This window comes from Ranitomeya imitator, chromosome 1, assembly GCF_032444005.1.
Source record: "Ranitomeya imitator isolate aRanImi1 chromosome 1, aRanImi1.pri, whole genome shotgun sequence".
Classification (NCBI taxonomy): Eukaryota; Metazoa; Chordata; class Amphibia; order Anura; family Dendrobatidae; genus Ranitomeya; species Ranitomeya imitator.
Genome location: NC_091282.1, coordinates 938,069,901 through 938,096,841, shown reverse-complemented (window position 1 = coordinate 938,096,841; position 26,941 = coordinate 938,069,901). Strand labels below are relative to the sequence as shown.

The 26,941-nt window shown below is 43.6% G+C and overlaps 1 protein-coding gene across 1 annotated transcript in view; it reads right to left on the bottom strand.

The window, feature by feature from the left end:
- Positions 1 to 26,941, bottom strand: part of LOC138651262 (A.superbus venom factor 1-like) — a 273,919-nt gene that overhangs the window by 7,615 nt on the left and 239,363 nt on the right. Inside the window, exon 19 of the mRNA XM_069741368.1 lies at positions 2,511 to 2,596. Within this exon, the coding sequence (XP_069597469.1) occupies positions 2,511 to 2,596 (86 nt within the window). The remainder of the gene's footprint in view (positions 1 to 2,510; positions 2,597 to 26,941) is intronic.

Sequence of the window (26,941 nt, the reverse complement as noted above, 5' to 3'; positions counted from 1 at the left end):
AAAAATTGTAGGTTCATGTGAACCGAATTATAAATTCATTAGTGGAGAATCTGCCATCTTATATACGTGACACGACGGACGTCCTTACAAGGGTCGACGGAGTCTCGGTGGATCAGGATGTTTTACTGGTCAGTGCGGATGTCCAAACCCTGTACACATGTATTGATCATACCCACTGTCTTGATGCGGTCCGTTTCTTCTTGGGGACCTCTGACCTGGACAGCTCTTTGTGTGATTTCATCCTTGAGCTGCTGTACTTTGCCCTTACCCTTACCCATAATTTTTTTGTTTTTAAAGATATATTCTATCTACAGAAGCGCGGCACAGCCATGGGTGCAGCCTGTGCGCCCTCGTGTGCTAATCTTTTCCTAGGATACTGGGAGAGATTCTTGCTTGGTGACAGGACACAGAGGCTGCCAACCATGTGCTGTGCTGGCTTCGATATATCGATGATATATTTTTTTGATGTGGGGTGGGATGGCACAGCAGCTCGAGGAATTCATGTTTAAACTCAATTCCAATTCATACAATATTAAGTTGACTTATCAATACCATCCTACAAGGGTGAACTTTTTGGACGTCACTCTGGAGCTTGACACCATGCGGTGCATCCAGACTGACGTCTTTAGAAAGTCCACCTCTGTGAATACATTAATTCGGGCTGATTCAGCCCATAATCCTTCTACCATCAGAACTGTCCTGGTCGGACAGTTCCTGAGAATTAAATGGATCTGTTCATCTGATCAAAGGTTTTTCACCTAGGCTGCAGATTTGCAGTCCCAATTCGAATCACGCTGCTATAGCCGCAGAAGCATCAAGCGTGGCTTTGACAGGGCTAGGAAGACTCCACGTAGGGACCTGTTATATGCCAACAAAAATTGTAATAAAATGAGTGATAATGATACCATCAGATTTATCAGTACCTACAATCACGAGTGGCAAAATATTAAGAATATTTTAAATAAACATTGGTCTATATTGAAGACCAAGCCCACCCTGTGGGCCACTTTAGGTGATTATCCTGTCATGACAACTAGAAGAGCACCTAACATTGGTAATCTCTTAGTTAGAATTCATTACATTCCACCGATCAAGAATATATTCGGCACTCGGGGCCCTCTCTTGGGTTGCTTCCAGTGTGGCCACTGCCTGGCTTGCGCGAATGTCCAGCGCATCACAATTTAAAATTATACAACATATTACTTGTGGAACAAGTAATGTTATTTACTATGCCACGTGTGCTTGTCCACAGATGTACATAGGCCTCACCTCTAGGGAGCTTCGAGTTAGAGTACGTGAACATGTTAGGGACATTTGCGCGGCCAGGACGGTGGTTGATCCCTCTGGTCTGAAGACCATCCCGTGCCACTTGGACACATCACAATTGTGACGCAGGGTCTCTTTCGGTCAGGGGAATTGAGAGTCCACACATGGGGATTAGGGGAGGAAACAATAAGAAACTATTGGCACAACGGGAAGTGAATTGGATAGTGCAATTAGACACTATGGCACCAAAGGGGCTAAATGAAACATTAAGCTTCGCTTCATTTCTATAAAGTATACCAACTATTTCTCTCTGGAGTTGGTTTGTTTACCCCAATCACCATCTTTTTGCACCCCTTTGATCATGCTTGGATCTATGTAGTTGTTTTGTTTTTTATATTCTAATCACTTTATTGTTTAACATTTTTACAATTTTAAATTTAATCTGTGACAAGGACCGGATTGTATCCATTCATACCCATATGCATCTTCAGCCATATTGTATGTCATCTTGGCGGAATCCGCTATATTATTGATCTCTAATTAAAACCTCTGACAAGGACTGGAATATCCCTACACACACCATCTGCTTGATCGCATGGTGTTTTTACATTTATTATGCAAAGCAAGGTGTCTTGGGTGACTACTGATATGTATTTTTACTGTGTGACATCCTCTTAATCTGCAGATGTATTTTGGGTAGGACTATTGATATGTATTTTTCCATGTGACATCCTTTCGCTCTGCAGATGTTTGTTGGGTACTGCAGTGCGCAGGTGCTGGACCTCTCTGACCTTTCCCGACGCCTCAACAGGGCAGACAAAGTACGCCTGCGCCGGAGCCGAAGCGTGACTACAAGAAGAGGACATCATCGTAAGAAGATGAGAAGCCCCAGACCGGACCATGACGCCTATCGGACCGGACCGCAGCGGGACCGCCCCTGGGTGAGTATAATCTAACCTCTTTTTCTCAGCTTTCAGGATACATCGGGGGCTTATCTACACCATTCCAGAATGCTATGTAGATCCAGTCTTTTTAGACAACTGGGTTTGGTCTTCAAGAAGACTCCTGAAGAAAATAGTAGAGGACCATGCCCATACAAGGAAGAGGAGCAGGAACAAAAAGAAGTTCTGTTTAAGGCTAATTGCTGCCTCCCACTCTCCTAGTAGAGCCTTTTTGGCCTTACACAAAGTATTTTAAGCACAATATTGGTAATTTTAACAATATTTAGTCCTAATTCATCTTACCTTTGTCTTTTTTAATGCTGATTGCTTGTATTATCCAGGTTGTGATAGAGTCTGGTAGGGTGAGAGCTAACGGCTCAGTAACAGTGCTAAAAATAAAACAGAGTCTTGATAAATTAGCCAAAAGATTACTTACAATGGACTAACTATTAAGGACTAAGAATATACACGCACGTTGAGTATTTGCAGCAGATTTTTTTGCAGCATAAACCGAATAAAACGCAGCATAGAATACACATTTTTTACACGATTGTGCATTTGGTTTTGCTGTGTTTTTAATTACATTTTTCCTCCCATTCATTTGAATGGGTGAAAAACGCTGCAAAATCACTGAAAGAATTTTCATGCTACAGATTTGAAAATACGCTTTTAGGCCCACTTCACATGTCCGCAAGAAACTGCTAGTGGAAAAAACAGTACCAGTGTCATCAGTGTTTTGGATCAGTCTGCATTCAGTGTACCATCCGTGTTTTTACGGTGTAGATAAAGAAAGAACGAAATTACAAAGTTTCTCCTATACTTTGCCATGGTAAATGCGGATGGTACACTGATGCCATCAGAGTGCTGTCCTTGTTTTTAGCAGACCCATAGACTTGTATTGGCCCTAGTCATTCGTGGTTCTGGAAATAACGAACATGTCTCTGTGTGGTTCACACTGACACGTGGTCCATGTAAAAACACAAACATATACACAGAAGCATCTATAATATAACGCTGGATCCATCCTTCTGTCCAAAGCCTCTGTAGACTGCACCTGTGAAGTGTGGCCGGATCAGAAGAATGCATCCAGTGTTCAGAGGTGACAGGGAGGAGGACAAGGATGGAGGAGTGTGGCATCAGAGATCGCGTCATGCGTAGGCAATGACCGCATACAGCGATCTCCGGCGGAGAAGGAGGAGTGTGGTGCCAGAGTCAACACCTGCTATACGATTTCCAGCGCCATTTTATTGAAGACAAATTTGCACACAGTGTCTTCAACAACATGGGGCCGGATAGCGAGGTATGCACACGCGCTGATTCTGGTCGATATTTTATTGCAATACTTCAGAGGAGCAGGGGAAAGTTGAGTAGGAGTGTTTTCTTTGTTTGTTTGATTTTCTATGCATGTTGTATGTATCTATGTATGGATGGATGGAACAACAGCAGCGCAGGCAGGATGAGGAGCATATAATAGGATGGGGGAGCAGATTCCAAGATGAGGGACCAGGATGGTGGAGCATTCAGTTTCAGTCAAAAAAATAACGCTATTAAACTGCAAATTAACCACAGATTAATAAGGTTATTTCAGATGACAGGATCCTTTTACTTTTGTAGTACAATACGTCAATATAATGATGCCGGAGTCAGCACATGAACATACTGCGCTATCCTTCGCCATTTCATTGAAGACACGAATTAGCAGACAGTGTCTTAAAAAAATGGTGCCGGAAATGTGCCAATAAAAATGCTCGCCACCCGGGTGTAGAATGGGTTCAATAGCTAGTAGGTTATAATGGGTATGTTTGGCATCCATGAAAAAAATGGATGCCACACGTACTGGAAACATGGACGTCTGAAGGGGGCACACTGAGTTTTTGGTGATTTTTTGCATGTTGTGTATTTTCGCTACAGTGAAAACGCTGCGTCTTACAGTTCCAGCAAAGTGGATGGGACTAATAGAAATCTCAGGCCCACTGTGCTTATTTTTTACTCAGCATAAAGTCATCTTCAGTGCGTGTTTCAAATCCACAACATCTCATTTTATCTTATGGCGGCGCTGAGTTTTATTTGCATATTTTCCTAATAGACTTGCATTAGATGAGGAAAATCTGCAGATAAAAACCAACCACACGTAATTTTAGTATGTTTATGCAGCGGAAACACATCAAATGCATGTAATCCACACATGACTGTATCAATAAAGTTTTAACAAATCCAAATACTAGGAAGTATCAAAAACAGAGTAGTTTTATTTAAACATGTCATACCAGTAAGGGCTCATACTCATTTGTGAGAAAAATGGACCAGTGCAATCCGATTAAAAATCGGATTGCACTCTGACCAATGTTATTCAATGAGTTACATCTTCATCTGCCATTTTTTTCTCAGCTGAAATCGGACTGAGAAAAAAATCACGACGAGACTCGCCAATGCAAGTCAAAGGATGCAAGAAAAAAACGCACAGCACACGCACCGTGCTAGTGTTGTCCGTTTTTTACACACCGGTGTCCTTTGAAAAGCCAGAAATTCATGTGCGGTGTACAGTAAAATCACACTGACAGGTTAGAATAGATTAGATAGAACAGATATACACACATAGAATACATATACACTGTATGCAGAATTATTAGGCAAGTTGTATTTTAGAGGATTTTTTTTATTATTGATCAACAACTATCTTCTCAATCAACCCAAAAGACTCATAAATATCAAAGCTTAATATTTTTGGAAGTTGGAGTTGTTGTTTTTTTCGATTTCTCTATCTTAGGAGGATATCTGTTTGTGCAGGTAACTATCACTTTGCAGAATTATTAGGCAACTTAATAAAAACCAAATATATTCCCATCTCACTTGTTTATTTTCACCACGTAAACGAATATAACTGCACAAAATTTAGAAATAAACATTTCTGACATGCAAAAACAAAACCCCATAAAATTAGTGATCAATATAGCGACCTTTCTTTATGATGACACTCAACAGCCTTCCATCCATAGATTCTGTCAGTTGCTTGATCTGTTTACGATCAACATTGCGTGCAGCAGCCACCACAGCATCCCAGACACTGTTCCGAGAGGTGTACTGTTTTCCCTCCCTGTAGATCTCACATTTTATGAGGGACCACAGGTTCCCTACGGGGTTCAGATCAGGTGAACAAGGGGGCCATGTCATTATTTTTTTCTTCTTTGAGACCTTTACTGGCCAGCCACGCTGTGGAGTAGTTGGAGGCATGTGATGGAGCATTGTCCTGCGTGAAAATCATGTTTTTTTTTTCCTGTACCGCTTGAAGAAGTTGTCTTCCAGAAAGTGGCAGTAGGTCTGGGAGTTGAAAATCATTTTAACGATACCGACTTCTTCCTGTACTGCTTGAAGAAGTTGTCTTCCAGAAAGTGGCAGTAGGTCTGGGAGTTGAGCTTCACTCCATCCTCAACCCAAAAAGGTCACACAAGTTCATCTTTGATGATACCAGCCCATACCAGTACCTCACCTCCACCTTGCTGGCGTCTGAGTCGGAGTGGTGCTCTCTGCCCTTTACTGATCCAGCCTCTGGTCCATCAAGAGTCACTCTCATTTCATCAGTCCGTAAAACCTTTGAAAAGTCAGTCTTAAGATATTTCTTGGCCCAGTCTTGACGTTTTATCTTATGTTTCTTGTTCAAAGGTGGTTGTTTTTCAGCCATCCTTACCTTGGCCATGTCCCTGAGTATCGCACACCTTGTACTTGTTGTTACTCCAGTAACATTCCAGCTCTGAAATATGGCAAAACTGGTGGCAAATGGCATCTTGGCAGCTTCACGCTTGATTTTTATCAATTCATGGGCAGTTATTTTGTGCCTTTTTTGCCCAAAACCCTTCTAGCGCCCCTGTTGGCTATTTGCCATGAAACGCTTGATTGTTCGGTGATCACGCTTCAAAAGTTTGGCAATTTCAAGACCGCTGCATCCCTCTGCAAGACATCTCACAATTTTGGACTTTTCAGAGCCCGTCAAATCTCTCTTCTGACCCATTTTGCCAAAGGAAAGGAAGTTGCCTAATAATTAAGCACACCTTATATAGGGTTTTGATGTCATTAAACAACACCCCTCCTCATTACAGAGATGCACATAACCTGATTTACTTAATTGGTAGTTGGCTCTCAAGCATGAAAAGCTTGGAGTAGGACAGCATGTATAAAAAGTATCACGTGATCAAAATACAACTTGCCTAATAATTCTGCACACAGTGTATATATACATGTCAGTAACACACACATATACACCGTATGTATCTATATTGAACTGAAAGATAGAAGAAAAAACGATAATTCATCTGCCGGCTTCTGTAAATTCACTGCAGGAGCCGACAGGATAGAAGAGATGGATTACATACAGTAAATACAAATAGAATAATTGTAATAAAATTTGTAATTTTGTAAATTTGTAATAAAATTTGTAAGATTTGCAATTTGTAATAAAAGTCAATTGCCACGCTGAATGTGCCTTCCCTGGTCAGATCGTAGATACTAAGCAGCTTGAGGCTGGGAAAGTACCAGCATGGGAGACTGGCTGGGAATCCCTGGTACCATTGACATGTTATTTTTTTTTTTATTTTCCTGCTCTGAGCAGGGGGTTGGACCAGATGACCCAGGAGGTCCCTTCCAACTCTGTCATTCTATGAGAATAGATAGATATATAGATGTCAGTGATAAATACAATTAGAACAGTGTGTGTGTAAATTACTGGACATGTATTTCATTAATAAATGATTATTTATTGGAAAAAAATGGCGTGGGCACCCGCGCAATTTTCAAAACCACCAGCGGGAAAGCCAGCGACTGGGGGCAGATGTTTATAGCTAGGGAAGCGGGTAATACCCATGGAGCTTCCCAGGCTATTGATATCAACTCACAGCTGTATACTTAGCCTTTACTGGCTATTAAAATGGGGGACCCCCCCAAAAATGGCGTGGGGTTCATCCATAATTAATAACCGGGAAAGATTATGCAGACAGCTGCGGGCTGATATTAATAGCCTTGGAAGGGACCATGGATATTGCCCCTCGGCTAAAAACATCAGCATTCAGTTGCCTTAGAAAAGGTGCATCTCTAGGATGCGCCAATTCCGACACTTAGCCTCGCTCTTCCCACTTGCCCTGTAGTGGTGGCAAGTGGGGTAATAGTTGCGGGGTTAATGTCACCTTTCTATTGTAAGGTGACATCAAGCCTGGTTTAGTAATGGAGAGGTGTCAATAAGACACCTATCCATTACTAATCCTATAGTTGTTATAGGTTAAATAAAAACACAGCCAAAATAAAGTCTTTTAATGAAAAAAAAACACTAAACACAGTTTGCCATCTTTATTATCCAGCTAATCCATGCAACGCCCTCGATCTCATGTAATAAAAGTAAAATAACTAAACCAACAATATACCCATACCTGTCCGTAGTTGTGTCTCACGCCATATTTGAGGTATATACAGTTTTCAACCAGGACGGTGCCAAGATGCGACCGTCCCGGCTGAAAACCACTGGTGAATGAGGAAATGCTGCCAGCGCAGCTTCAGTGACTAGCGGTGCCATCACTGAAGCTGCGCTTCCTCACAGCCTGATCTGCGGTGAAATCTGGAGCGTTCCATTGCTCAAAGCTGCCTGTGGCTCATTATCAGCTTACCCTTGATGAACCCCTTTTGGACCTACAACAGGGGGAAAATGTGTTGGAATGGGACACCATCCTCCTGAGATAAGTGTAACCTTATTATGGGCATAGCTGATTCATACACCTATCTATGTTGTATAGTGTTGTGGCCATTATATGCTTAGAAAGGTCAGGGTATTTCCCTTCCATACCTAATGTGTCTTTTTGATATATTGGGCAGGTTTATCTTTTTTCATGTGCTATTTCTCTGCATTTACTGAAATTTATGATACTGCACATGTTGTCACATTATGCCATTGGGACCATTCAAATGCATTGACAGGACGGGCTATTTAGCCCTTTTGTAACAAGTGTAGACCTGTTGTATTGGGCACGTCCTTTCACTAAATTGTGCTCTATGAATTGTTAAGTGCGCTATTGACTACATAACGCATGTTTGATACAGTACTAATTTGTCCGTTAGTAAGCTCTGTGTTTCTACTGAAAGCCTAATTTAACTTAACATAAAGGCATTTGTATTTTGCGGCTTTTATCTGTGATCCGTGTCATATAATATCCTTTTCTCAAACCATTATGAGATATTTGAGATACAGAGCATGCACACATTCTTATATCCCTTTAATATGGAACCATAGTATTATCTGGCTCAATACCGGATATAGACGGAGCACTAACGGATCAGTTACAATATTTGCACTAATAGCACTTTATATTTGATAGGTGTTGGTGGTGGCTTTTGATTAGGAATTCTGTATAGGGTCATTAAGGGTCAGTCAACGTGGAGCGGGGGCGCCATATCGCTTCCCAGGGTGCCAACCTCCGGTGCAAGGAAGGGACATATATATACAGGGTAAGGCACTATCTATCCTCCCTAGTCTATTCCTTTGTACTTGTGAAGAAATTGATGGAAATAATTAGCCATAATCTTCCATTTTTTGAACTGTGACATTATTGACAATGACAGACTCTGACCCTTTATTCCATATATATATATATATATATATATATATATATATATATATATATATATATATATACACATATATATATATATATATATATATATAGTATACATCTATATATATAATTGTGTGAGGGGTACTTCCGTCTTTCTATCTGCCACTTCCGTAACGGAAATCCCGCGTCGCTGATTGGTCTCGCCAGCTGCCGGTCATGGCTGCCGCGACTAATCAGCGACGGGCACAGTCCGATTAGTCCCTCCCTACTCCCCTGCAGTCAGTGCCTGGCGCCCTCATACTCCCCTCCAGTCACCGCTCACACAGGGTTAATGTCAGCGGTAACGGACCGCGTTATGCCGCGGGTAACGCACTCCGTTACCGCTGCTATCAACCCGGTGTGTCCCCAACTTTTTACTATTAATGCTGCCTATGCAGCATCAATAGTAAAAAGATGTAATGTTAAAAATAATAAAAAAACAAAAAACCTGCTATTCTCACCTTCCGTAGTCCGCCGAGCCACGCGCGGCCTCCTCCAGCTTCCGTTCCCAGAGATGCATTGCGAAATTACCCAGAGGACTTAGCGGTCTCGCGAGACTGCTAAGTCATCTGGGTAATTTTGCAATGCAGAGAACACCACTAATATAAATCAGTGTACAAATGTCCAGAGACTGACACCAAAATAAATGCAAAAGTTTATTAATCATATAAAAAAGACCCATAGACAGCACACATGGTAAAGGATAAACGGACACTCCCACAGACAAAACCGGCGGAGAAGGAGCATGCGAACCAACCCAAAGAGACAACAAATGATTATGAAGAGTAGTAACCATCACCCATATTGCACAGTGGCCATGTCTTAAATAACATACCAAGTGATGTGGCAGGTTCACACGCGTATTCCCGCCCTCCCCAACGCGCGTTTCGGAAGTTTAGAAACTTCCTTCCTTCTCCGCCGGTTTTGTCTGTGGGAGTGTCCGTTTATCCTTTACCATGTGTGCTGTCTATGGGTCTTTTTTATATGATTAATAAACGTTTGCATTTATTTTGGTGTCAGTCTCTGGACATTTGTACACTGATTTATATTAGTGGTGTTCTCTTTATGGACTTCAGTGTGTCCGTGTACGTCCCGCAATATACTATGGGTTACGCTTATATTTACTATATGATATATTAACATGGTGTCCCATAGTTTTCTGTGTTTTCTTGCTTATTAATTTTGCAATGCATCCTGGGAACGGAGGATGGCGGCAGCCGCGCACGCATCGCCAGAGCTTTGCTGGATTGGATCCCGGCGGGTGAGTATATAAGTATTTTTTATTTTTTTAACAGGGATATGGTGCCCACACTGCTATATACTACGTGGGCTGTGTTATATACCGCGTGGCTGCTATATACTACCTGGCCAGTGTTACATACTATGTGGGCTGTGATATATTTACTGCGTGGGCTGTGCTATATATTACGTGGCCAGTGTTCTATACTGCATGGGCTGTGTTATATATTATGTGGCCAGTGTTATATACTGCGTGGACTGTGTTATATACTGCGTGGCTGCTATATACTACCTGGCCAGTGTTAGATACTATGTGGGCTGTGTTATGCACTGCGTGGGCTGTGCTATATATTACATGGCCAGTGTTATGTACTGCGTGGGCTGTGCTATATATTATGTGGCCAGTGTTATATACTGCGTGAGCTGTGCTATATATTACGTGGCCAGTGTTATATACTGCGTGGCCTGTGTTATATACTACATCGCCTGTGTTATATACTGCATGGCTGCTATATACTGCGTTGGCTGTGTTATATAGTACGTGGGCTGCGTTATATACTGTTTGGGCTGTGTTATATACTGCGTGGCCTGTATTAACGCATTGGGTATTCTACAATATGTATGTATGTATGTATATAGCAGTCACATAGTATATAGCACAGGCCACGTAGTATTTCTCTGCTATATACTACATGGCTCCTATATACTACATGGCCTGTGCTATATACTATGTGGCTCCTATATACATGCATACATACATATTCTAGAATACCCGATGCATTAGAATCGGGCCACCATCTAGTACATATATATATATAAAAGACCACAGCAGCACATGTACATGAATCGGCCATGTGAAAACACAGACAAATATACATTTCACAAAAAATTTTTTCATAAAACTTACAGTTAAAATGGAGATTCTTAGCGCATAAATTGGCCAATTCATGTGTGCCCATCAACCATGGCAAGGTGATCTCCCCCTGATGGGTCCTACTCTACTGTACATGCCACTCTTGGGCCACCAGCCTACAACTTCGGACAAACATGTCACTCTGGGCTAAACCTACAATTTATGGGCAGGTAGAGTTGATTACCGCCACCTGCAAGGTCAATGGGGGGAGTGCAAGATAAGTCTGGATGTTGCCACATCCATACAAATAGAGGAAAAAACAAAAACAAATCAGCACTCCCAATGTGAACACGTGCAAGCTGCAAACTGCAACACACAGATAAAAAAGACCACAGCAGCACATGTACATGAATCAGCCATGTGAAAACACAGACAAATATACATTTCACAAAAATATTTTTTCATAAAACATACAGTTAAAATGGAGATTCTTAGCGCATAAATTTGCCAATTCATGTGTGCCCATCAACCACGGCAAGGTGATCTCCCCCTGATGGGTCCTACTCTACTGTACATGCCACTCTTGTTTGTCCGAAGTTGTAGGCTGGTGGCCCAAGAGTGGCATGTACAGTAGAGTAGGACCCATCAGGGGGAGATCACCTTGCCGTGGTTGATGGGCACACATGAATTGGCCAATTTATGCGCTAAGAATCTCCATTTTAACTGTAAGTTTTATGAAAAAAAATTTTGTGAAAAATTTTTTATGAAAAAATATTTTTGTGAAATGTATATTTGTCTGTGTTTTCACATGGCCGATTCATGTACATGTGCTGCTGTGGTCTTTTTTATCTGTGTGTTGCAGTTTGCAGCTTGCACGTGTTCACATTGGGAGTGCTGATTTGTTTTTTTTCTCTCTCTCTCTCTCTCTTATATATGTACCGCATCAGTAAATTCTCACAAGGAGATTTTTTAAAAAGAAAAAGAAGAGTAAAAAAATCCCTCACTGAGGAAAAAAGTGATGTAGAAAGATTGGTACACAAATAACACTGGCGCACACCACTAGTACCCACTAGGTGAGTGGGAATGAAAACCCCCCCCAGCTGCTGCTATCCCCAGAAATTGTGCCACTTCTGTCAAAACCGAATAAAATTACTACCAACTGATACCGCGCTTGGGTGATTAGATAGCCACTAACTCTGGCCGCAGAGACATGACCAAAGAACCATGCATGTATACAGCACTTGAATAAAATACCGCAGAAGGAGTAATATTGAACAATTTCTAGCTAATGTGCACGCTGCCAAAACAAATTGCCACCACGCGGTGTGTGCCGTGCCTCCAGGTCCAGATGTTTACCAGCAACAATAAACACACAAAGTACAATGCCCACAATAGTAAAGGTGCCGCGTTTACGTGTTCGACACGACCAAAGAACCATGCATGTATACAGCACTTGAATAAAATACCGCACAAGGAGTACTATTGAACAATTTCTAGCTAATGTGCACGCTGCCAAAACAAATTGCCACCACACGGTGTGTGCCGTGCCTCCAGGTCCAGATGTTCACCAGCAACAATACACACACAAAGTACAATGCCCACAATAGTAAAGGTGCCGCATTTACGTGTTAGAATAAACTTATCAGTAAGACCCCTTACCGTATTAGAAGTGTAGTGGGCAGGATGTCATGTGCCGCGCTGAGTTTCCACAAAGCGGCTGATGGAAGGTACCAGGATAATTTGGCCGCGTCACACCGCTATCGGTGGCAGGTATAGAGGCGAGGTGGTCCTGCAGACGGTGGCAGTCGGGTGGGCACATATGCGCTAGTGCTGACCGCAACTCACGTGAGGTACCACTGCTCAAGTGTAGAGCCAGGGAACGTTCCATTCATTCACTGCCTGCGTTGAGAAACACGTGATGGTGTCTCCGCAGCTCCTCTACATGCATTTGCATATTTGGGGGCAGTGTTCTGGATCACTGCGTTGAGAAACACGTAACATACATAGTAACATAGTAACATAGTTAGTAAGGCCGAAAAAAGACATTTGTCCATCCAGTTCAGCCTATATTCCATCATAATAAATACCCAGATCTACGTCCTTCTACAGAACCTAATAATTGTATGATACAATATTGTTCTGCTCCAGGAAGACATCCAGGCCTCTCTTGAACCCCTCGACTGAGTTCGCCATCACCACCTCCTCAGGCAAGCAATTCCAGATTCTCACTGCCCTAACAGTAAAGAATCCTCTTCTATGTTGGTGGAAAAACCTTCTCTCCTCCAGACGCAAAGAATGCCCCCTTGTGCCCGTCACCTTCCTTGGTATAAACAGATCCTCAGCGAGATATTTGTATTGTCCCCTTATATACTTATACATGGTTATTAGATCGCCCCTCAGTCGTCTTTTTTCTAGACTAAATAATCCTAATTTCGCTAATCTATCTGGGTATTGTAGTTCTCCCATCCCCTTTATTAATTTTGTTGCCCTCCTTTGTACTCTCTCTAGTTCCATTATATCCTTCCTGAGCACCGGTGCCCAAAACTGGACACAGTACTCCATGTGCGGTCTAACTAGGGATTTGTACAGAGGCAGTATAATGCTCTCATCATGTGTATCCAGACCTCTTTTAATGCACCCCATGATCCTGTTTGCCTTTGCAGCTGCTGCCTGGCACTGGCTGCTCCAGGTAAGTTTATCATTAACTAGGATCCCCAAGTCCTTCTCCCTGTCAGATTTACCCAGTAGTTTCCCATTCAGTGTGTAATGGTGACATTGATTCCTTCTTCCCATGTGTATAACCTTACATTTATCATTGTTAAACCTCATCTGCCACCTTTCAGCCCAAGTTTCCAACTTATCCAGATCCATCTGTAGCAGAATACTATCTTCTCTTGTATTAACTGCTTTACATAGTTTTGTATCATCTGCAAATATCGATATTTTACTGTGTAAACCTTCTACCAGATCATTAATGAATATGTTGAAGAGAACAGGTCCCAATACTGACCCCTGCGGTACCCCACTGGTCACAGCGACCCAGTTAGAGACTATACCATTTATAACCACCCTCTGCTTTCTATCACTAAGCCAGTTACTAACCCATTTACACACATTTTCCCCCAGACCAAGCATTCTCATTTTGTGTACCAACCTCTTGTGCGGCACGGTATCAAACGCTTTGGAAAAATCGAGATATACCACGTCCAATGACTCACCGTGGTCCAGTCTATAGCTTACCTCTTCATAAAAACTGATTAGATTGGTTTGACAGGAGCGATTTCTCATAAACCCATGCTGATATGGAGTTAAACAGTTATTCTCATTGAGATAATCCAGAATAACATCCCTCAGAAACCCTTCAAATATTTTACCAACAATAGAGGTTAGACTTACTGGCCTATAATTTCCAGGTTCACTTTTAGAGCCCTTTTTGAATATTGGCACCACATTTGCTATGCGCCAGTCCTGCGGAACAGACCCTGTCGCTATAGAGTCACTAAAAATAAGAAATAATGGTTTATCTATTACATTACTTAGTTCTCTTAGTACTCGTGGGTGTATGCCATCCGGACCCGGAGATTTATCTATTTTAATCTTATTTAGCCGGTTTCGCACCTCTTCTTGGGTTAGATTGGTGACCCTTAATATAGGGTTTTCATTGTTTCTTGGGATTTCACCTAGCATTTCATTTTCCACCGTGAATACCGTGGAGAAGAAGGTGTTTAATATGTTAGCTTTTTCCTCGTCATCTACAACCATTCTTTCCTCACTATTTTTTAAGGGGCCTACATTTTCAGTTTTTATTCTTTTACTATTGATATAGTTGAAGAACAGTTTGGGATTAGTTTTACTCTCCTTAGCAATGTGCTTCTCTGTTTCCTTTTTGGCAGCTTTAATTAGTTTTTTAGATAAAGTATTTTTCTCCCTATAGTTTTTTAGAGCTTCAATGGTGCCATCCTGCTTTAGTAGTGCAAATGCTTTCTTTTTACTGTTAATTGCCTGTCTTACTTCTTTGTTTAGCCACATTGGGTTTTTCCTATTTCTAGTCCTTTTATTCCCACAAGGTATAAACCGCTTACACTGCCTATTTAGGATGTTCTTAAACATTTCCCATTTATTATCTGTATTCTTATTTCTGAGGATATTGTCCCAGTCTACCAGATTAAGGGCATCTCTAAGCTGTTCAAACTTTGCCTTCCTAAAGTTCAATGTTTTTGTGACTCCCTGACAAGTCCCCCTAGTGAAAGACAGGTGAAACTGCACAATATTGTGGTCGCTATTTCCTAAATGCCCAACCACCTGCAGATTTGTTATTCTGTCAGGTCTATTAGATAGTATTAGGTCTAAAAGTGCTGCTCCTCTGGTTGGATTCTGCACCAATTGTGAAAGATAATTTTTCTTGGTTATTAGCAGAAACCTGTTGCCTTTATGGGTTTCACAGGTTTCTGTTTCCCAGTTAATATCCGGGTAGTTAAAGTCCCCCATAACCAGGACCTCATTATGGGTTGCAGCTTCATCTATCTGCTTTAGAAGTAGACTTTCCATGGTTTCTGTTATATTTGGGGGTTTGTAACAGACCCCAATGAGAATTTTGTTACCATTTTTCCCTCCATGAATTTCAACCCATATGGACTCGACATCCTCATTCCCTTCGCTAATATCCTCCCTTAAAGTGGACTTTAGACAAGATTTTACATAGAGACAAACCCCTCCTCCTCTCCGATTTTTACGATCCTTTCTAAACAGACTGTAACCCTGTAAGTTAACTGCCCAGTCATAGCTTTCATCTAACCATGTCTCGGTTATTCCCACTATGTCAAAGTTACCTGTAGATATTTCTGCTTCTAGTTCTTCCATCTTGTTTGTCAGGCTTCTGGCGTTTGCGAGCATGCAGTTTAGAGGATTTTGTTTTGTTCCAATCTCCTCACTGTGGATTGTTTTAGAAATGTTCTTACCTCCCTTCTGAGTATGTTTTCCTGGGTCGTCTTTGTTCGAGTCTAATGTTTTTCTTCCCGTCCCCTCTTCTTCTAGTTTAACGCCCTCCTGATGAGTGTAGCGAGTCTTCTGGCGAATGTGTGTTTCCCAGGTTTGTTGAGGTGTAGTCCGTCTCTGGCGAGGAGTCCATCATACCAGTAATTCACACCGTGGTCCAGGAATCCAAATCCTTGTTGTCTGCACCATCGTCTTAGCCAGTTGTTTGCATCAAGGATCCTGTTCCATCTCCTGGTGCCATGCCCGTCTACTGGAAGGATAGAAGAAAAAACTACCTGTGCATCCAGTTCCTTTACTTTCTTCCCCAACTCTTCAAAGTCCTTGCAGATTGTCGGTAGGTCCTTCCTTGCCGTGTCATTGGTGCCAACATGTATCAGAAGAAATGGGTGGATGTCCTTGGAGCTGAAGAGCTTTGGTATCCTATCTGTCACATCCTTGATCATCGCACCTGGAAGGCAGCATACTTCTCTTGCAGTTATATCCGGTCTGCAGATGGCTGCTTCGGTGCCTCTCAGTAGTGAGTCTCCCACCACCACCACTCTTCGTTGCTTCTTGGCTGTACTTTTTGCTGTCACTTGTTGCTGTGTGCCCTTTTCTTTTTTGCTTGCTGGTATTGCTTCATTCTTAGGTGTGCCATCTTCATCCTCTACAAAGATTTGATATCGGTTCTTCAGTTGTGTGGTTGGTGATTTCTCCATGGTCTTCTTGCTTCTTTTGGTCACATGCTTCCACTCATCTGCTTTTGGAGGTTCTCTGACACTTTTTGCACCTTCTGTGACCAGTAGAGATGCTTCTGTTCTGTCTAGAAAGTCTTCATTCTCTTTGATGAGTTTCAAAGTTGCTATTCTTTCTTCCAGACCCCGCACCTTTTCTTCTAAAAGGGCCACTAGTCTACACTTCTGACAGGTGAAATTGGATTCTTCTTCTGGTCGATCTGTGAACATGTAGCACATGCTGCAGCTCACCATGTAGGTTGTCACATCTGCCATGTTGCTCCTAGATCCTGCTGACTTGCTGTGTGTTTTCCTTCTTGTGTAATCTACTCAGCCAAGCTCTCTTGCAATAATGTCCTACAGGCAAAAATTTGCGCGCCGTAAGGCGCGCGGTTTGGTGATGCTTTCGAAGCAGCTGGTCCCGGCTGTACCCAACGATCTTCTAGCTTAGGGAGACTTCGCTTCTCCCAGAAGGCACCTGGAATATGCAAATTAGCAAATTAGCCTCCTGAAGCTTGAATCCCTGGTTTGGTGATGCTTTCGAAGCAGCTGGTCCCGGCTGTACCCAACGATCTTCTAGCTTAGGGAGACTTCGCTTCTCCCAGAAGGCACCTGGAATATGCAAATTAGCAAATTAGCCTCCTGAAGCTTGAATCCCTGGTTGCGATGATGGTTGCGATCCCTGGTTGCGATGATGAATCCCTGAAACGTTATGGTTTCTCCGCGGTGTTGGATGTTTTGGTCTCCACGAGGTCAATCATCCGTGCCTTTACAGACTTTCTACTAGACACTGCTCCTGATAGCCAGTTTCCTACTCCACACTGATGAGGGGCAAAAACCCCGAAACAGCTGTCTGTGGATGGATACCATGCTTGGCATAGGTGGTTTTCCTTTATTGGATGCTGCCCTTCCCTTGGTTGTTCCTTCCCGGGGAAAGGCCTGGCTATTCACTGCCTGCGTTGAGAAACACGTGATGGTGTCTCCGCAGCTGCTCTACATGCATTTGCATATTTGGGGGCAGTGTTCTGGATCACTGCGTTGGGAAACATGTGATGGTGTCTCCGCGGTGTTGGATGTTTTGGTCTCCACGAGGTCAATCATCCGTGCCTTTAGAGATTTTGCAGTGCTCCTCCTTGTACAAAGGCTGAGGTAGCGGTCCTGCTGCTGGGTTGTTGCCCTCCTACGGCCCCCTCCACATCTCCTGGTGTACTGGCCTGTCTCCTGGTAGCACCTCCAGCCTCTGGACACTAAGCTGACAGACACACCAAACCTTCTTGCCACAGCTCGCAGTGATGTGCCATCCTGGATGAGCTGCACTACCTGAGCCACTTGTGTGGGTTGTAGAGTCCGTCTCATGCTACCACGAGTGTGAAAGCACAACCAACATTCAAAAGTGACCAAAACATCAGCCAGAAAGCATTGGTTATGAGATGTGGTCTGTGGACCTCACCTGCAGAACCACTCCTTTATTGAGTGTGTCTTGATAATTGCCAATAATTTCCATCTGTTGTCTATTCCATTTGCACAACAGCATGTGAAATTGATTGTCAAACAGTGTTGCTTCCTAAGTGGACAGTTTGATTTCACAGAATTTTGATTTACTTGGAGTTATATTCTGTTGTTCAAGTGTTCCCTTTATTTTTTTGAGCAGTGTATATACAGTTAGGTCCATATATATTTGGACAGAGACAACATTTTTATAATTTTGGTTATAGACATTACCACAATGAATTTTAAACAAAACAATTCAGATGCAGTTGAAGTTCAGACTTTCAGCTTTCATTTGAGGGTATCCACATTAAAATTGGATGAAGGGTTTAGGAGTTTCAGCTCCTTAACATGTGTCACCCTGTTTTTAAAGGGACCAAAAGTAATTAGACAATTGACTCTAAGGCTATTTCATGGACAGGTGTGGGCAATCCCTTCGTTATGTCATTCTTAATTAAGCAGATAAATGGCCTGGAGTTAATTTGAGGTGTGGTGCTTGCATTTGAAAGGTTTTGCTGTGAAGTAAACATGCGGTCAAAGGAGCTCTCCATGCAGGTGACACATGCCATCCTTAAGCTGCGAAAACAGAAAAAGCCCATCCGAGAAATTGCTACAATATTAGGAGTGGCAAAATCTACAGTTTGGTACATCCTGAGAAAGAAAGAAAGCACTGGTGAACTCACCAATGCAAAAAGACCTTGGCGCCCACGGAAGACAACAGTGGCGGATGATCACAGAATAATCTCCATGGTGAAGAGAAACCCATTCACAACAGCCAACCAAGTGACCAACACTCTCCAGGAGGTAGGCGTATCAATATCCATATCTACCATAAAGAGAAGACTGCATGAAAGTAAACACAGAGGGTTTACTGCACGGTGCAAGCCACTCATAAGCATCAAGAATAAAAAGGCTAGACTGGACTTTCTTAAAAAAAATCTTAAAAAGCCAGCACAGTTCTGGAAGAACATTCTTTGGACAGATGAAACCAAGATCAACCTCTACCAGAATGATGGAAAGAGAAAAGTATGGCTAAGGCATGGTACAGCTCATCATCCAAAGCATACCACATCATCTGTAAAACACGGCGGAGGCAGTGTGATGGCTTGGGCATGCATGGTTGCCAGTGGCACTGGGTCACTAGTGTTTATTGATGATGTGACACAGGACAGAAGCAGCCGAATGAATTCTGAGGTATTCAGAGCCATACTATGTGCTCAGATCCAGCCAAGTGCAGCCAAACTGATTGGTTGTCGTTTCATACTACAGATGGGCAATGACCCAAAACATAAAGCCAAAGCAACCCAGGGGTTTATTAAAGCAAAGAAGTGGAATATTCTTGAATGGCCAAGTTAGCCAACTAATCTCAACCCAATTGAGCATGCATTTCACTTATTAAAGACTAAACTTCAGACAGAAAGGCCCACAAACAAACAGCAACTGAAAACCACGGCAGTGAAGGCCTGGCAGAGCATTAATAAGGAGGAAACACAGCGTCTGGTGATGTCCATGATTTCAAGACTTCAGGCAGTCATTGCCAGGAAAGGGTTTTCAACCAAGTACTAGAAATGAACATTTTATTTAAAATTATTTAATCTGTCCAATTACTTTTGGTCCCTTTAAAAACAGGGTGGCACATGTTAAGGAGCTGAAACTCCTAAACCCTTCATCCAATTTTAATGTGAATACCCTCAAATGAAAGCTGAAAATCTGAACTTCAACTGAATCTGAATTGTTTTGTTTAAAATTCATTGTGGTAATGTCTATAACCAAAATTAGAAAAATGTTGTCTCTGTCCAAATATATATGGACCTAACTGTACATGAAAAGAACTTTTGGTTTTTGACATACTTTTCCATATCCATCAATAAAGGTTATTTTTTAAGGGTTATTTTTTTCTATTCTTTTTGCTTGATAAAGACTCTGTGAGATTGAATTTGTTTTTCAATAAGTATACAGCTGTGAGCTAATATTAATAGACTGGGAAGCTCCATGGGTAGTACCCCCTTCCCAAGCTATAAACATCTGCCCCCAGTCGCTGGCTTTCCCTCTGCTGGTTTTGAAAATTGCGCGGGAACCCACGCCATTTTTTTCCGTAAAATAATTGTTTATTAATTAAATACATGTCCAGTAATTTGCACACACACTGTACTAATTGTATTTGTCACTGACATCTATATATCTATCTATTCTATTTGTATTTACTGTATGTAATTGATCTCTTCTATCCTGTCGGCTCCTGCAGTTAATTTACAGATGAATTAGCGGTTTTTCTTCTATCTTTCAGTTCAATATAAATACATATATATGTGTGTGTCACCGACATGTGTGTGTATATATTCTATGTGTATAGACTGTATCTATTCTATCTACAGTATTCTATTCCAAAATGTCAGTGTGATTTTACTGTACGCACACAGGAATTGCAGGCTTTTCTTCTATCTATCTATCTATCTATCTATCTATCTATCTATCTATCTATCTATCTATCTATGTGTTTTGACAAATATTTCCTTTGAAAACGATGTGTAAATGACAGAGAACTGCTGTATATAAAAGCTCATGTTAAAATCGCATTGCAATCGGATAGCAACCGCACTGCACTCGGATGTAAATTGAATGGTAAGTGTGAAAATTGTACTCGCATGGCACTCGTCTGTTTTTTCTTTCCAGACTACGGACCGTTACACTCTTACACTTATATCAGTCAAAAATATAGTTATGGTCATTTAAAATGCTAAAATTAGGCAACAACATAAAGTTTAGGTCATTATGGTGTTAAACTATCTGTGACCATCAATGGTCAGACTTTGGAGGTTTCACTAACCAACAGATTTTGTTTTCACTAACCGCCAAGTGTTGAAACATCTAAAGAAACAAGGACCACTAGGTTCCAGAAAAATGTAATACTGAACCTAAGGAGCTCTCTGAACATTAAAATAGGGATTTTTGTGTACTCACCGCAAAATCCTTTTCTCCGAGCCATTCATTGGGGGATACAGACCGTGGGTGTATGCTGCTGCCACTAGGATGCTGACACTAAGTAATACAAAGAAAGTTAGCTCCTCCCCTGCAGTATACACCCTCCTGCTGGCTCTCAGCTAACCAGTTTGGTGCAAAAGCAGTAGGAGATCAATAACAACATTTGAGCGTATAGTATGTCATATTATATATGAGAGTATAGCATGTCAAATTCTAAAACAAGCACAAGCTAATAACAGGGTGGGAGCTGTGTCCCCCAATGAATAGCTCAGAGAAAAGGATTTTATGGTGAGTACACAAAAATCCCTATTTCTCCTTCGCCTCATTGGGGGACACAGACCGTGGGACGTCCTAAAGCAGTCCCTGGGTGGGGACAACATTAGATCAGGCCCTGTGTATTCGCTACTTACCAGTGCGCCACCACGGCCTGCAGAGTCCGCCTGCCCAGACTCACATCTGTGGAAGTGTGGGAATTATAGTGCTTCAAGAATGCATGCGGACTGGATGAATAAGCAAGCTTGCAGGCGTGCTTGCCAACGTCTGGTGCCTAGAGCCCTCGATAAACAGGGAGATAGGCTGACATCTGGCACAGAAGGACTCCTGGATGGTGAAACAAATCCACCAGGCTAACATTGCCAATGAAATGGCTAAACCATTCCTGTAACCGTAAAGAAGCCTTCTTCTTACCGTCAGGAAGCCCAAGTAAAGTGTCCAACCTTCGGAAGGACGCCGACCTCGATACGTACCTACTCGGAACACTCACTTCCTCCAGGTTATGGGGAGCCCATTCCGTTTTGTGGACTGGAGCCGAAAGAGATGAGGGAAGGACGATGCCCCTGTAACAATGAGAATACAATACCACCTTGGTAACAAGGGAAGGGGATGACCTGAGGACAACCTTGCCTTGATGGTAATAAGGAAAAAAGTCTGAAAGAACAGAGCGGCCAGCTCTGAAGACTCATCAAGATGACAAGATCGCAGAGAGAAAAGGGGGCGACCTTCCCTGATAGTAAAGTCTGTCCGGATCAAAAAGGAGTCTACTGTGAGACCCCCAAGACCATTAAGGTCCCAAAGATCTAACGGTATGCGATAGGGAAGAACCACAGGTGAAGACTCCCTGCGAGGCAGTCCATATCTGCAATTTTGTTGCAATAAGACAGAAAAATGAAAGGAAAAGGGAATATCCAGCACGTCCATCCAGTGTAAGTAAAATATCCAAAATTTATTGAAGCATTATAAAAAACAATATTAAAAAAGAGAGAGAGAGACTCTCTCTGCCTGACGCGTTTCTGGCGCACCACGGCGCCCTTAGTCATAGGAACTCTCTCTCTCTCTTTTTTAATATTGTTTTTTAAAATGCTTCAATAAATTTTGGATATTTTACTTACACTGGATGGACGTGCTGGATATTCCCTTTTCCTTTCATCTACTTCAGCTGAAATCACCAGCAGGTACTGCACCCACCAGCTATATTAATTTGCAACGGTTTACAGATGCATGTCTCGGCGTGTCAAGCTCCTAACTTTCCCTCCCCCCCTCCTCTTTTCTTGGAAGACAGAAAAATACTAGTTCCGCAGAAGAGAAATCCTGACATGGTCAGTGCGGATCTCCCAGGATCACTGGGGCTCTTCCTGCTTCCAAAAAGATCTCGGAAGTAGTGGAAGAGAGGTTATGGAAATTGGTACCATGGAAGAACCAGAGCATACACTGCGATGGCTCTTGGATCTCAAGGCTGAGCCATGAACTTGAGTACATTGGCATTCAGTCTGGACATCATCCGACCTACATCTGGAGTGCTCCAGTGAAGGCAGATCTGATGGAAGACTTCCGGGTGAAGTTGCCCCTCTCTTGAGGAGAAACACTGGCGGCTGAATATGTCTGCCGCCCAAAGTTCTACTCCAAGGATATGTACTGCCGAGATTAGCGAATGATAGATCTCGGCCCATAGAGAATGTGAGGTACCTCGGCCATGGCTCCTGACTATGGGTACCTGCTAGATGATTGACGTACGGCACAGCCGTGGCATTACCCAATTGAATTTGGATGGGGTGACCCGCCAGAAGGCAGTGGACCTGCTGTAGGATTAGCCATACCGTTCGGATCCCCAGAGCAATGATCGGGAGAAGAAGACTGGCATTGGTAGTCACTAATAACCATTGAACCGGGAGAAAGGCCCTGGATGAGGAAGGAGCTCAGAAACTACCCTTTGAAAGCCTGATTGACTTGCTGAAAACGAGCAGAGCGAAGGAAACTACTTCCATTGTCGTCACCATTTTTCCTCAAAAACCCTCTTAGCAAATTATTGAATGAAATGAGGGGATGAGTGATCAAGTGCGTGAGCTCCCTGTTGAAGGGCCACAACCTTGTCTCGAGGGAGAATTACCATCCTTATGGAAGTGTGCAGGATCATCCTCAAAAAGGAGGACCTTGTCAAAGGTTGTCAGAAGTTTGAGGTCCAGGATTGGTCTTACTTTTCATTCCCCCTTTTTGGAACCAAGAGCCCTTAGATCTAGACTGTCCTGGACAACCCTTCAACTGCTGGTTGGGTCTGTAGTTTACATACGATCCCTTGTTAGTCTCCCACTCAGAAGATTTGATTGGCCAGCTGTACTGGCTTCGGGAAAAGGTTACTGGTGTGAATCAAAGTAGTTAACCCATTATCTACCAATGTCCTTTTTTGGGATGCCTAATCTTTAGCTTCTAGCAACTAAGATTTTATAATTTTTATAGTTAGGTCCAATTTTTTGTGTTGTGTTTGTAAAATGAATGTTTTCAAAATAGGAAATCATGTGATTGTCATTTTTAATTGAATATTGGGACGCCCTTTTCTGAAAATCCGTACTTGTAAAAATTTTAATTTGGTAAGTAATGGGTTAAAGTCTCTGACCAGGAGACCATTGCTCAAGCAACCCATGCGGCGGCTAAGGAAGGGTAGAGTGCTGAACCCGAAGCCACAAGACGGAACGAACCAGATTTGCTATCTGACAGTCCGTGGTATTTTTAATTGATGATACATAGGGCAGGGATATTGGTAGGTATACCACAAGAGATTCTACCCGGTTAATCTGCCAAGTGGCAGAATGCGGTGCTGCATCGAGCAGGTCAGGAAAAAGCAGTCTCTTGCCATCGTCGTGCAGAGTAGAAAATTAAGGACCCTCGATCCACCATCCTCTTAACAGGGAAGTGAAGAGGGATCGTCCGCCTTCTTGCATCATCTGCTAAATAGTGGTGAGGCAAGGGGGGTGCTCGGACGCCAAGTGGTGCCTCTGTACATCCACATAGTCCAGGTCCCCGGGTGGACAGGGCAGGTTTGTCTGGCGTTAGGCCTGGATGCAGAAGAGGATACATGGAGGCGACACTCCATGTGCTCGTCTGTTGATGGTCTGGGGAGATCGGTGCCCTTTAAAAGACCCGTCACCCTTAAAAATCAGACCAGGCATGGCATCGCACATAGAGGCTTCTGTCCAGTGAATCACTTGTCCGGATTGAATGGTAAATGCTCTACGAGGGAGTTGAGTCCCCTTATAAGGAACCCTGCGTAGTGTAGAGCAGAACCAGAATCCTCGTCAATGTACAGAGATTCGTTGATGATATAAATAGGTCCATCCTTTTCTGAAGCTCAGGCAAAGGTACCGTCACACTAGACGATATCGCTAGTGATCCGTGACGTTGCAGCGTCCTCGCTAGCGATATCGTCCAGTGTGACAGGCAGCAGCGATCAGGCCCCTGCTGTGCTGTCGCTGGTCGCGGAAGAAAGTCCAGAACTTTATTTGGTCGCTGGACTCCCCGTAGACATCGCTGAATCGGCGTGTGTGACACCGATTCAGCGATGTCTTCGCTGGTAACCAGGGTAAACATCGGGTAACTAAGCGCAGGGCCGCGCTTAGTAACCCGATGTTTACCCTGGTTACCATCGTTAAAGTAAAAAAAACAACCGCTACATACTTACCTACCGCTGTCTGTCCTCGGCGCTCTGCTTCTCTGGTCTGGCTGTGAGCACATCGGCCGGAAAGCAGAGCGGTGACATCACCGCTCTGCTTTCCGGCTGCCCGGCGCTCACAGCCAGACCAGAGAAGCAGAGCGCCGAGGACAGACAGCGGTAGGTAAGTACGTAGCGTTTGTTTTTTTACTTTTTAGGATGGTAACCAGGGTAAACATCGGGTTACTAAGCGCGGCCCTGCGCTTAGTTACCCGATGTTTACCCTGGTTACCGGGGACCTCGGGATCGTTGGTCGCTGGAGAGCTGTCTGTGTGACAGCTCTCCAGCGACCAAACAGCGACGCTGCAGCGATCCGGATCGTTGTCGGTATCGCTGCAGCGTCGCTTAGTGTGACGGTACCTCAAGTCGAGATCCAAGGCAATATCCGATCCATATTCAGAGTCTTGTTCTCAGCAAATCATTGGGGAGAGAGATCAGGAAATGAAAACTTCCGTTTTCTAGATTCCTGTACGTTTCTAGAATACTTGCGGCCCCTGCTAGCCCATGGCTCCCATGTAGGAGAGGGACCATGTATATCGGTCCTGCAAGCACTCCGAGCCACAGAGGGTACACAGAGCGATTCAATCTCTTGGTCAGAGAAACCATGGATTGCGGACAGTGACGAAGTCCACTGAGGGGAATTAGGTACTCTTAGATAAACTGGGATCAGCGGCGGAGGGCTCCTGAGCTCATTTAGGGTGACCTGCTTCAAATTGATCATGTGCCTTTAAGACCAGGGAATACTGGTCGTGCGCCTTTAAGATCAGGGAATACTGGTCGTGCGCCTTTAAGACCAGGGAATATTTGTTGTGCACCTTTAAGACCAGGAAATACTGATCATGTGCCTTTAAGACCGGGCATACTGGTCATGTGCCTTTAAGACCAGGGCTTACTGGTCATGTGCCTTTGAGACCAGGGCATACTGGTCATGTGCCTTTAAGACCAGGGCATACTGGTCATGTGCCTTTAAGACCGGGCATACTGGTCATGTGCCTTTAAGACTAGGGCTTACTGGTCATGTGCCTTTAAGACCAGGGCATACTGGTCATGTGCCTTTAAGACCAGGGCATACTGGTCATGTGCCTTTAAGACCAGGAAATACTGGTCAGGTACTTCCATACCCGGGTACTGATGTAGAGTCATTATGCCCCTTTAATGCAAAAATCGTCGCCCCTGTGTGAGCCGGCCGGGTGGACCAAGATGGCCACCGGGAGTTGCAGAGGTGATAAAATCTCACAGAGAGCGATAAGCGCCAATACGGAGAGCGGAGCCACAGACAATGTGGGCGGAGCCTCTAGACTTCCATGAATAGGCCCAAGCCGGGGCCTAAATTTCTGCAGCTGGCGGGAGCGATACCCGCGGTAGCAGTGAGGGCCGTTGTAGTGGCCGAGAAAATTGAGCATTCCCGTGCCAGGCGAGAAGCGCCAGAAAAGCGGGCGGAGCCGCCTTAGCGCGCCATAGTGTGGGCGCGGCTTCCGGGATGCGGCCCATACATCGGCATAAGCTGGGGGCTAAATTTTTGCAGCCGGCTGGAGCGTTACCTCAGGGAGGTAGGCCACATGAGAAGTGGCTGAGGCTGCCTGTCAGCATATGAATATCCTGCTGCAGAGGCCCATCACTGACTAGATCCACTCACCATCGGTGCGCATCCCGGCATGGAGCTGCCGCGATGACTGGGTTTCAGCACCGAGTAAAGCGCGCGCACTCTATTCTGCTGCATGTGCAGGGATAGTGGGATAAACCTCATTCGACCATCCCTTTATTAGGGAGGTGGAGAGGAACCGTCTGCCTCTTTGTGCCATCCGCTTTCACAGTGGTGGGCCAGTGGGGGCTGCTCGGATGCCATAGAGAGGGGC